The following is a 12675-nucleotide window of genomic DNA, read 5'->3' as shown; positions in this document are numbered from 1 at the left end:
TATGTTGTTCTAACAAGCATGAATGGAATACATACAACCTTGTTCAAATTGCCAATCAATTTCATTGAAAAACTTCAACTTCATGGCCATGTCTGAACCATTATGCCAAAAACTAAGATCTTGTTAAGTGACTTATATGTTAACTTTTTCAAATGAATTAGTCATAAACAAATTCTTTTGAATTAACCTTACAAGACGCTTGATTAGATGATTCCATCTGCCCAAATGCATTAGCAAGCAGCGTCTCCACAACCATGAAAGTAAAAAAGAGTCCAAATGTTACTTCAACTAAACCACCACCTAGAAAAATTGAAACAAGTTCATTTTATTTCGAAGGAACAAAATTCAATCTTCACTAAATCATCGGTCAAATGTGATAACTATAATCATATATGAATTAATATTATATGTCTTCATCACAAGGGAAATATTCTAAATAACCATGAAGCCACAATTACATGACTGTTGTTGTCATACATACACAAATGAAAGCAACTGATCCAATATCTTTATCGTCATGAGTTAAAAGTTTGAGAGGAAACGAATACTGATAATTAGAATTAATAGACAACCCATCTTAAAATACTATTAGAAGGTAGTTTTGTTTATTAAGGGGAATGGTATCATCACTAAACAACCAAATAGTTAATTAACACGGAAAAAAAGAAAAACAATTACTTGTATGTTTACAACCCACTTCCGAAACCTTTATCTTCCAAACTACATGGGGTTAGGCAATGCTAAACAAATCGTATAAGCTTAAACTAATAAATATTTGCATAAACAAATAGATCTTAATGGTTCATATTTCAGTCGGTTTTCAATGCATGAAGAAAACACGGTTTCAAGAAAATAATGGGAAAAAGAGGAAATAAGGCAGTCAATAATCAACGCCTTTAGGTTATGTTTGGTAGCCAAGATAAGAAAAGAAAACAAAAAAGAATCTAGAAAAGAAAAGAAAAGAAAAGAATAGAGAAGAAATTGTGAGAAAATAAAAAGAGTATGTATGTTTGGTTACCAAGAGAAGAAAAGAAAAGAAAATAAAATAAAATAAAATAAAAAAATTCAAAAAAAAATTGAATTTTAAGAGAGAGATAGACATATAGGAAATCCTTGTGTAATCATTCATTTTTTGTCTTATTATGTTTTCATATTTTCTCATGTTTTCTTATGTTTTTTGCAATAAAATTTTTAGGGGAGCAAAAGAAAATTTCACAATTCTCAAGGGGAATTTTGAAATTGAAAAGGGGAATATTCTCATGGGTAAAGACATACCAAGTGCAAAAAAAAATTCTTAATCGAAGGAAAAAAAAGTACAATTTTGTACTTTTTTTTCTTTTCTTTTCTTTTCTTGTCTTGGCTACCAAACACAGTCTTAGAGAACAAAGATGGCACACGATCAGAATGAGCTGAGATTTTCTTGATTCCAACATAGGAGATGTCTTATGTTTGTTATAATTTTATTTCAAAGTAGAGGACACGCTGCCTTATGTTTGTTATTATTTTGGAATTTGTTATAATTTTATTCCAAAATAGATAAAGAGTTTGAGAAGAAAAAGGAAGTGGGAGGGAGGAAAGAAAGACGGACAAAGCAAAAAAAGGGCAGTGGAGGGAGAGAAGAGAGAAGTAGTTTGGGAAGAAAAAGGACATGTAACCACTAAACAGTGAATGGGGATCGAATTCCTTCGATATGGGATGTGACGTCGATGCCTTGTCAGCATGGTAGGCCCACTTTGATGGACGCATATAACCAACAATTGCATCGTAACCGTCTGAGGTTTTTTTTTTTTTTTTTGGTAGAAAGCCGTCAGAGCTTCAGTCAATGTAATTAGAGATTTTCCACTCTGCTCACATCTGATAGATTTGTGATAACATAGCAGCAATTCCATTGGATTCCTAAGGAAATTATCACATATATATAAATTTTGAGAACTAACAGTAAATGGGAAAACATAAATTGCTTCAAGTGTGAGGAAGTGGTTGCCATTGGACAATCTCTACGTGCAGTGTTTGTTTCGAGTCTCCTACAATTTGATATGAAAGCTCTGAAGAAGTTACTCGCAATAGAAATACTACAAATGGGAAAAAGGAAACTGACAAGGGTGGAGGAACAAGCAAGAACTTCCGCAGTGGTAGAGTGGCGTTCGCCTTTTGATTGCTAAAGTATGCTGACGTCAGAGGTATGTCATTGCTTTGAAACCCGACAGTTGTCCCCGTAGAGACCTCTCTACTACTCAACGATAGAGACATCTAACCCTTCACCACCTCTTCTTCTCGACGTCCCGACCTTTTTGGGTTGCTCTCTCTCTCTCTCTCTCCTTTCTATGGAACATTCCCACCCACCCAACCAGCCAATATGGGAAAGGATGCAACAGTGCATCTCCCATCATTTTCTTTGTTTGCTATTCCACTCCACTGCACGTGAGATCGACTCCTGCAGTGGAGGAGGTAGTGGGGGATGGTGACAAGAGTTTATTTTTAATATGAAATTATTTATTTGTTCTTTAAATTGACCACGTGCTCAACAAGAAGTAACCTCCAATTTATTTAGAAGATCAATCCAATGCATGAGGCTTCTACTACTTTCACGATCTAGAATGGCAAATGTACAATCTCTTATTTCTCCAAATTATATATGGGATAGAGAAGTTCCTAAAAGAGGTAAGAATGTCAATTTAATCAATATCTTGCTAAATGGGCATTGAGGTTAGGGGTGTCAATTAGTCGGTTCGGTTTGGTTTTAGTTGGGCTAAATTGGTTTCGGTCTAGGAATGAGGGAGACTAAAACCAATCTGTTAATCGATTTTGGTCCGGTTTGGTTTCGGTTTATTTTGGTTTTTTAGTATCAGGTTAACATCGGTTTAGATCGGTTTATTATGGGGCTTGAACCAAAATAAAATCCTACATTATAACCTATAGTGGCGAAATATTTGGCAAAAACACTTTAAATTTGTGACAAATAATGATTTATCATTATAAGGGAAAAATAACTAATATCAAAACCAGTGGATAACTAATTACTAAGAAGCTAACTAATTTTGAAATCACAAAATGAACCTTATTATTCAATCTTTCATTTAACTATCCAATTAGTTTTGTATAGTGAACAAGGAAATCAATGCAAGCATTGTTACAATTTACATGTCAAATTCCTATCCATAAGCTCATATTCATTGATTTGTAACAATTCCCCTTAAAACAAAAAAAATCTCACTAATATTGTAAAAGATGGACAATCGATTCACCAATTTATAATCTCATAATCATTTATTTTTTATCGATTTTATTCGGTTTGGTTTCGGTTCGGTTATTGGTCGGTTCGGTTTGGATCGATTTTTAATCGGTCTCAACATACCTCTGTCCAAACCAATTCAATAAGGATCGGTTTGGTTCAGTCTGGGTTTTTTTCGATCAGTTTTATCGGTTCAGGCTAGGGATTGACACCCCGAGTTGAGGTATCCATTGTGAAGGGTTTTGAGATTCATCTTTTCCAAAGTATCTCATTTCTATTGTATCTCATTTTTTTGTCCCAATGAGACTTAGGCTGTGTTTGGTAGTCATTTAGTTCCAGAAACGACGTTTCGCGTTAAAATAAAAAATTACAGTTTTTGTGTCAAAATGCTGTTTGAAAACAAAAAAATGGTGTTTGATAAACCCATTTCAGGAACGATTATCCTAGTTGTTTTTTTGTTTTTTTATATATATATTTTGAACGAACCGAAATGACAGAACAATGTTTCGTCGTTCCATTGTTTTACGTTTCTAACTGTTTTTTTTTCCCTTTTCATTCAAAAAAATCGAAAAACAACAAATTAACATCAAAAGCTTTATTCTATTTTTTTGTTCAATAGAAGGGAAAAACGTTGGAAATAACTATCAGACGAGTCAAACTAAAGTTTCACCTCTGGATTTGGGCATAAAAAAGAGAAAATTGTAAAAAATGGGGTGGTGAGCGAAAATGAACCATGGGTGAATGGAACTTTATTTCTTAGATCCTCTTTGGTATCATTTTTATTTTTTCTTTTTGTTCACAAAAATGGTTTTTGCTGCATTTGGTATCATTTATGGAGCTTGTTTCTATTTAAAAAAAATTGATAAAACACAAAACCCAAAAAGAGATCAAGAGTTATTTTTGTGTTTTGACAAAAAATGATTTTTAGTTATTTTTGTAATGAACTTTAATGACCATGTGGTTAAAGGCTTATTATGGAGGGGTAAAGTAGTTATTTGTTTTGTAATTAGAAATCCAAGCCCCTTGCCCCCTCTTCTTCAATACAAAGTGGAGAAAGAGAGTTATAAGAAAGATGGGTGAAGGGAATCTCTTCACCTATTTATTTAAAAAACTATTTTACTCATAAAGATACCAAACTATTTCTAAAAAAAATCATTTTTGTCAAGTGGTTATCAAGTCATTTTTATTTTTTGATAAAAAATAATTTTCATTAATGATTTTTATTAAATAGGCTAAAAAAAAAAAAATGATAGCAAAGAGGACCTTAGTTCTGTTGACGTGAGTATGGGTTCATACCTGCCAATCATTTTGCAAACAAGATTCCGTCAAAATAGTATTCAATTATAGAATCTTGGAATGTAAAAACGAACAGCAAAACCACTCCAAATGAAAAATGCCAAACGGGTCCTAAAATTTCCCAAGTCGCAAACCTCGTTCAACGGAAACAGCCCTTAAGCCCCTCTCTTCCAAACCCTCCTTCCATCATGATAATCTCCAAGGAAGATTCCAATCCAACGTTCCATGTCGCTTAACACTCAAGTATATGGAAACTCCTAAGAAGAAATGGGTCTTCTCCCGATACGAGTAGCCGTGCAGGGGCCGGAAGTCGCTGAACCCCTGTTTCGTGCTCTCCAACACCATTGCTGTTTGTGCCTCCAATCTTTCTCTTAGCTGTGCTTTATAGCTCTTCTTGTTTCATTTTTAGAGACAAAGTTTCTCTTTCAATATCGCCTAGTTTTTTCTTCAGGTAATCGTGTTCTGAATAATTAAGAACATCCATTTTTTTTCTTTTTTCTGTAGATAATCACGCACTGTTGTTGCGATACGTATCGATAGATGTGAGAATCTTGCTCTCAGATTGAGAATCCTTGTTCTCAGCTCTAGTGGGTCATTTTATTCATTAGGGCTCTGTGGACACATGAAGTTGTTCTGATTGCTTGAATATTGATCACTGCTCATATGTGTCCATCTTGAAATAACTGGGTTGCTTTTTGTTTGAAGATATATCTTTCTGGATGCTTGAATAGTGGTTAATGCTCATATTTATTCATTTTTTCTAAATGGGTTGTTTTTTGCTTAAAGCTGTATCTTGGGCATAAATGCAGAGTGGGTATGAAGTTGCTCTGATAAGTCGAGCAATGATGATTTTTCATATTTGTCGATTTCTGGGAACTGTGATGCTTTTCTTTAGAAGCTATATTTTTCAATTTACACAGTTAAATAAGGATGGTCAGATTAAGTTTGTTCTGGTCACTTGAATGTTTGTTATTGAGAAGATTTATTTGTTTCCGTTCAAAGCTCTATCTTGGGCATAATACACATGAAGTAGTTTCTGATTGTTTGAATATTGGTTACTACTCACATTTGATGATTTCTGCAGACTGCATTGCTTTTTGTTCACCGGTGTAACTTGGGATAGTGTGCTGACTCGACTTCTTGCTCTACAGGGTATTTAAGTTCTTTCTTCTTTTGGAGTAGAGATGGCCAATGGTCCTGCACCGTTTCCAGAGATTGGCAAGAAAGCCAAGGGTAAAGAGGACTGATTAGATTCTTATAATTAATTGGAATAATTGAATATGTTAAGCTATGCATATGAACCTTATTGGGTTTCTTTATTGATGGCTGTTTTGTTTTATGGAAAAATACTGTGTGAATGACATGATATGAATGCCAGGTACAAAACTCAGTTGAAAAATGTGTAAGTCATTGGTTACGGTAAATGTTAATTCATGTTGTGTGAGTGAGGGAAGAAAGAAATAAGATAAATGAAATCTAAAAGGGTCTCATTAAAATCTGGTGGGGTTTTTGAATCTTGTTTCGGTGGGGGTACCTGGAAGAATACTTGCAACATAGGAATTCCGAACTCCTAAAGTTTTAATTCAATACGTCACTTGTACTCATGTAGATCAGTAGAGCTGAGTGCTCATTGAATGATATCCTCCGAAGCATAACATATATGTTTCTTGGCAGTTCAGTTATGCTCCTTTAACCATATTAAGTTTTGATCATTCCAGTTTTCCCCCCCTCACTTTAAACTGCTGCATTTCATTTTTTCTTAGGTGCAGTAAGTGAGACTGCACCTCATATTAAAAAGAATTTTGGGAATATGTGGAATGATTACTTGAAGGAATTAGTCAAGGAGAAAAGATTAATATGGGGGGCAATCTAATGGACACATTGGAAGAGATAGTAGAGGTTATGAAAGAATTCATGGAGGGTATGGTTTTGGACAGAGGAATGAGGTGGGGACTTCAGTTTTAGATTCTTTTGTATTAATAGAGTTGAAAACAGAAGGGGTAGCTCAGTTGGAAAGGACCAACACCTCAAAATTAAGGGGTCATGACTCATGAGTTCAACTCTCCTTGGGGCTTAAGTATTAAAAAAATTAAATAGATTTCTTTCTAACTAGAAGAACCGAGGTTATATGTAAAGATCGTAAGGTTTACCAGGGGAGAGCTTAACCACTTGATAGATTAATGGTCATAGATATGTTTTTTATAATGCTGAATTGTAGGATATGTAAAAAATTATATACCCAAGGATAAGATGGTAAGCTTAAACAGAGAAAAATTTAAGACATTTGTTGATAAATTAGTAAAACAGAGAAGGTGGGGCTTTGATGGAGACACTAATATGATGTGGAATGAGATGACTACTTATAGACGTAATGTAGCTAAAGAAGTTCTAGGTGAATCTACAGAAAAACGATATCATCTAGGGAAACTTGGTGGTGGGGTAATGAAGTTCAAGAAATCATTAAGACTGAGAAATACAGTTTTAAAACTTGACAAAGAACTAAGGATGAGGAATATTTCAAAACATATAAAATTTATAGAATTGAAGCCAAAAAGATAGTAGGAAAAGTAAGGGCTAATAAATATGAAGATATCTATAATAATTTGAGCACAAAGGAAGGGAAAAAAAGATATCTATAAACTAGCTAAAATAAGGGGAAAAAAAAAGATTAAATTCTATTGATACTTCTCCAAAGCAAGAGAAGGTGAGTCATACAATTGAACTGGGTTATAGCCATTGTGAGCCATCTCATACTTGAACTTGGTATCCATGCATAGGCTCATAGTTTCATTTGTTATTTTAATTATGCTTAGGTAGAAGAGCCTCATCCCTCCCTTTCATCTTATCTGCAAACCCTTCTTTTGATGGTCTTTGAGGTCTTGTTCTCAATTCAAGAGGTGGTCTTCTTAGATTCCTTAGGATCCCAAAGAAAGTGAAGATACAATTTCTCCTACCTTTTGAAAATTTGATGGGGCTTTGAAGTTGGAAATTAAGGCACTAGGATATTTGTTACAATTGTCTGATCACAGTTATTAATGCACTTCATCAGGTTTCTAGAAAAAAATTTGGAGCCACAAAACTGCAAAAGATCCAGGATCAGTGTAGAGTCTGTTGAACCTACATAGGACCAGAATAAAAGAATGGTAGGAGAAATTATATAACTTTCAAACTAGTGCTCAGAATACTCTTATGATTCTGGTTGAGTATGCTAGGAAACATGGCCTATCTAATGATACTGGAATCTTGGAAAACAGTTCCAAGAAATAGATGAAACCCAGGTTGCTGAAATTTGAAGCTATATTCAGGAACTTGAGATATATCTCAGTATAGGAAGGTCAGATCTAAGCTTCAGATCTGGAATTACTCTAATAGGTCACAGAAACTCAGATTTGCAAGAAGAAATTCAGTTTCAGCAGATATATCTTTGGGAGATATTTTATTTTAAGGAAGGGGTTTGCTCCCAGACTGTGTGGCCCCTTGCCAGCCTGGGGGGGTCAGTGGGAGCATGCGCATGAGCATCCATGGGGGGCGCAGGGTGGTCATTTCACTGCCCCATGTGAGAGGGCGCAGGGGATGCTGCCGGGCTGCGTTCTTTTCTCCTTATTTTAAATCGTTTAGCATGGCTTAGTTTTCTTGATACTTCTTAGTAGTCTCAAGTAGTAAGTGTTTTAGAAAGTGTCCAATTAGATTCAGTTTCTTTGTTTTATTAGTTGCTATTTTATATTTTTGGAGGTTTTTTTTTTTTTTTTTTTTAATTGTTGTACCCAACAACAACAACCAAGCCTTATCCCAACTCAATGGAGTCGGCTACATGGATTTGTTGATCGAGTCTGCAAAAGAAGGGGGCTGCTGGTTCCATCAAACCAGACTAGCCAACCCCAATGTTGGCCCATTAAGCAAACCAAAAAACAAAATTTACTGTTCAAATGAACAGTAAATTTAAACAGTAATTTGGTCCCTTCTTTGTTTCCTTTTTGTGTTAACAAGTAACCAAAGTCAGTTTTTATGAGTAGTCCTTTATTGTCTTATGTTAGTTTCTTAGTGAACAAATTAGTATTTAGCTACTAAAATCAGTTAGTTTCCTTTTTTAGTTTGTTTCTAAATTGTAAGGCTGTGCCTAGCCTATTTGAAGAGACCTTTGTAATCAATTTGAGGAGGTTGAATGAAGTTTATTTGAAATGGCTATATGCTGTATTGCTGTGGGCTGCAGTTGGGTGAGAGGCCGTAGGTGAGATGCCTAAACTTGAGGGGTGAGATGCCAAAACCTAACCTTCTTCTACCCCCTTCTCAACCCTCCATCGAATTCTCTTTTCTTCTTTCTTATTTTCTGTTTTAGCCTTTGTGAGAGAGTGTTTTGAGAGTTGTTTGAACACTTGAAGCTCTCTAAGATTGTTGACCAGAACAAACACACACAGCCTATCGATTTTCAGTTACAAGGTTTTCCCGAGAAGAATGTTCGAGTGCATAATTTCCAGACCAGATCTCTGATCGCTGCAGGATTTTGAGGGTTTGTTGAGGACCTTAGGAAGACCACTTGATCCAAATTTGAGGATTATCTGACGCTTTGAGCCCTAGCTCTTGAAGAATGCCAAAAGTTTCCTTTTTCTTGCAACCAGCAGATCTCTCAATCTAGCGGACAGAATTTGCTCAATTTTTTATGGTCTGTTCCTTCACATAGGATCTTATTCGATCCAAAATTCAGCTCCATCTGAGTTTTGGTTTGTGAATAATCAACATCTTCTCAATTCAGCCAGATTATCAGATCCTGTTTGGGATTAGGTCATATGTGATCCAGTCTTACATCATCCATGTTAAAAGAAAAAAAAAAAAAAAAAAAAAAAAAGGAAAGAAAGAAAGAAGAAGAATTAGAATTGGGGGAAGGAAAAGATGAACATATAGATGAGATAAGAACGAAGATGAGAGTAAGCGGAAAGAGGTACAACCCAAGAAGTCAGGAGAATCTCAGTTAAATGGGGTCATCTACTTAGATCTTAGCCCTCCAATAGGCTCTATCCAAAGTCGCACTTGGGATAAGATTGGGACTATACATGTCATTCCTCACCACTTCGCCTATAGTCATTTTAGGCCTGTGCGGCTGCGCTTACCTCTTTTAGCTCCTTCCATTTGGATCATGTCACTCCTTATTGGGGCGTCCTCAGGCCTCCTCTGAACATTGCCATACCACCTCCAACAACTTCCACGAAGCTTGTCGTTGATCGGAGCAATTCCCAAATCTGCTCTAATATGCTCCTTCCTTACTTTATCCTTCATAGTTTTGCCACACATTCGTCTTAACATCCTTATCTCAGCTACACATAGCTTCTCTACATGACACATCTTAACTGCCTAACATTTTGCCCCCACACATCATGGCTGGTTGCACAACAGTCCTATATAATTTTCCCTTAAGCTTTAAAGGATATGCTGGTCACATAACACCCCGGACGCACCTCTCCACTTCATCCATATTACTTCATAGTTGTACACCATCGACTGAATGCAGGACAGAAAAAGAGTTTTTGCATTAGTGAATTACCACCACTCTCTCCCTTCTGTACAGCCATGATTTTCTCTCTCCCTCCACCTTTTCTTCCCATCTATCTATCTCATCTATCTTCCTCTCTATAGCTTCTCCTCCTTTTCCTCTTTTTCTCTCCCATCATGTCCTCTTGTTCTCAATGTGTTCTTCCTTGTTTTCTTTATTATTCTAGTTGCTTGGCTGCTGAAATATTCATCAGGAGAATGGTTTCAGCGGCTGGATTATCAGAAAAATCGTTTAATCTGGGCCTATGCTGCGCCAAACAAAACCCTGATTTCTAAAAATGGGATCTAGGTTTTGGCAACTTGAAAGAGAATACAAATATAAGAAGAATCACATCAAGAAAGCACCACTGAAACTAGGGATTTTCATGTTTATGTGCATAGGAGGAAACTCAAGAAACAAGTGAACTCGGAACCAAACCAAACTTGAACTGAATCTTTATTAGGACTTATAGGACCATAATGAAAGAGGTTGATTTTTCAGTTTTTGATATATTCAATACGGTCAGGAGGCAATTTGAGGTCAGATTTCAATTGGTTATTTGACAGATCAAATTTAATGATTAAATATCTTCAGTAATAGGAAAAAAAGAACTAAATGATCAACATTGTGCAACTCAAGGGATCGGGATTTTAAAACTAAAGCTGAGGCAAGAACCACAGAACAGATCTATTAGTTGAGCCTATCTTGCTGGTTTGAAAGAACCAAGTTCCTAATATTGTCACCATTAATAATAGGATTTTGTGCGTTCTTTTTTTTTTTTTTTTTTTTTGGTGGGGGTGGGGGTGGAAGGGAGGTGTTTACAACTTTTGATTGAGCCTTGAAGCATAATGGATGTTTCTTGTTTCTTATCACTGTTCATTCTCATGAAAGTATTTACTTACCTTTTGGATGCCAGTTGATTGACTGATATTGGTTTTATAGTCATTCCTTTCTCTCTCTCTCTCTCTCTCTCTCTCTATCTATCTATCTATCTATCTGTATATATATATATATAGTCATTCCTCTCTCTCTCTCTCTCTCTCTCTATCTTTCTATCTATATATATTTATGGTCTATTCTTCTCATTCAAGATATAAATGTTTCTGTGCAGATCTATTAAACAAAGACTACAACTTCGGCCACAAGTTCACTCTGTCGATGTTGAGTGATTCTGGAATGGTATATATGATTTATATACTTCGGGGTTGTTATTTTTCATCGATTTTCTTTCGTTTTATAGCTGTTGTGGTGTCTCAAATAAAACCTATTGATAGAATTTAGCTTATGGTAACTGATGATGTGATTTTCTTATAGATGTTTATATTTCATTAGACTGATACATAGTACGATTTATATATCATCAAATTGAATAGTATCTTAAGAGCATGATAAGCTAATTAGGTAGGGACAGAGAGTATGCCTATGACAAATTTATAAGTACCATGTGATATAGAGTGACATTCCAAACTGATTGAAACTCTTGTGCTCATATGAGTTGCTCAACATGCACTTTTAGGTTTTAATTGTTGTTCATTGGAACTTAGAACATAAACAACAGACAAAGCTGTTAGGGGGGAAAAGAATAAAAAAGTAGTTAACTTAGTAAGTGAATGGAAGACAGGTCTTGCATATTATAGTGTGATCTATTCTTGTTACTGTAGATTTTTCTTTTTACTGGCACTTGTTTTCTCATTCCTGGTCTGCTGACTCAGATTCCTTTGTTTTGCAGGCACTAACAGCTACTGGTGTGAAGAGTAATCAATTTTTTCTTGGTGACATAAGCACACAGTACAAGAGTGGAAAGACTACAGTGGATGTAAAAGTTGATACTCGATCTAATGTAAGGGGTATTTTTACTAAAATAAATATTTACATATGTGAAATTATTCTTTCGATGCTCCTGTGTTGAACATGTACGTCTAAGCTGACATTATGTGCACTTATTATTTATCTTGCTTTTTCCCCCTTCTGTTGAATCCCTGAGGCTTACTTGATTAACCAAGCCCCTTTGTTCGTAGGTTTCAACAACAATCACTACAAATGAAATCTTCCCACGTACAAGGATGGCACTCAACTTCAAAATACCTGATCACAAGTCTGGCAAGGTCAGTACAATACAAGGAAAAATGGAAACTGGGGAGCCAGTTATTTTGCATGTGAATTCTATCAGGATAAGTTTGACACAGAAGCCGGGGGGGGGGTTGTTGCTGAATCGATTTGTTGAAGTTTATAAGTAGGGGAATTTTGCAATTTTTAGTTTGTTCCATCATCCAACAATGTTTCCTTAACAAAATATTTATGTTGTCGGCCAATTGTTATGTAGAGAAAGCCAAAGGAAGAGGTTTGAGGACATATCTAAAACTTGAAGCTATGTTTTCATGGGATTAACATGAGGTATCTGGGTATTTTATATGTGTAATATTTTTTCCAAATGATATGCTGGAAGTATTGCCTGTGTACATTGATGCAGATAAATCAAATAAATGAGCTTATTTTATTAGATATAAGCTTTGGGTTGGGTTGGGTTGGGGTGCGCTTGGTTCAATGGTAAGGTATGAATGTTGCGACCGGGTGGCTGAGCGGTTGAAACAGCCTCTTGAAATTCTCGGGTTAAGGCTGCGTA

At 35.6% G+C, this 12675-nt stretch overlaps 1 protein-coding gene across 1 annotated transcript; it reads left to right on the top strand.

Moving 5' to 3' along the window:
* Positions 1–4758: 4758 nt before the first annotated feature.
* On the top strand, positions 4759–12157 carry LOC122071193 (mitochondrial outer membrane protein porin 4-like; the record flags this gene model as incomplete). The annotated part of the gene is given in 5 exon segments (XM_042635511.1): positions 4759–4979; positions 5680–5761; positions 11164–11231; positions 11782–11892; positions 12071–12157. Coding segments are annotated over 4 exon segments (315 nt in total), but the record flags the coding sequence as incomplete, so codon positions are not given.
* Positions 12158–12675: the final 518 nt, after the last annotated feature.

The sequence above is a fragment of the Macadamia integrifolia genome, unplaced genomic scaffold (assembly GCF_013358625.1).
Source record: "Macadamia integrifolia cultivar HAES 741 unplaced genomic scaffold, SCU_Mint_v3 scaffold_190A, whole genome shotgun sequence".
NCBI classification, from domain to species: Eukaryota; Viridiplantae; Streptophyta; class Magnoliopsida; order Proteales; family Proteaceae; genus Macadamia; species Macadamia integrifolia.
This window is presented reverse-complemented; position numbering and strand designations above follow the sequence as displayed.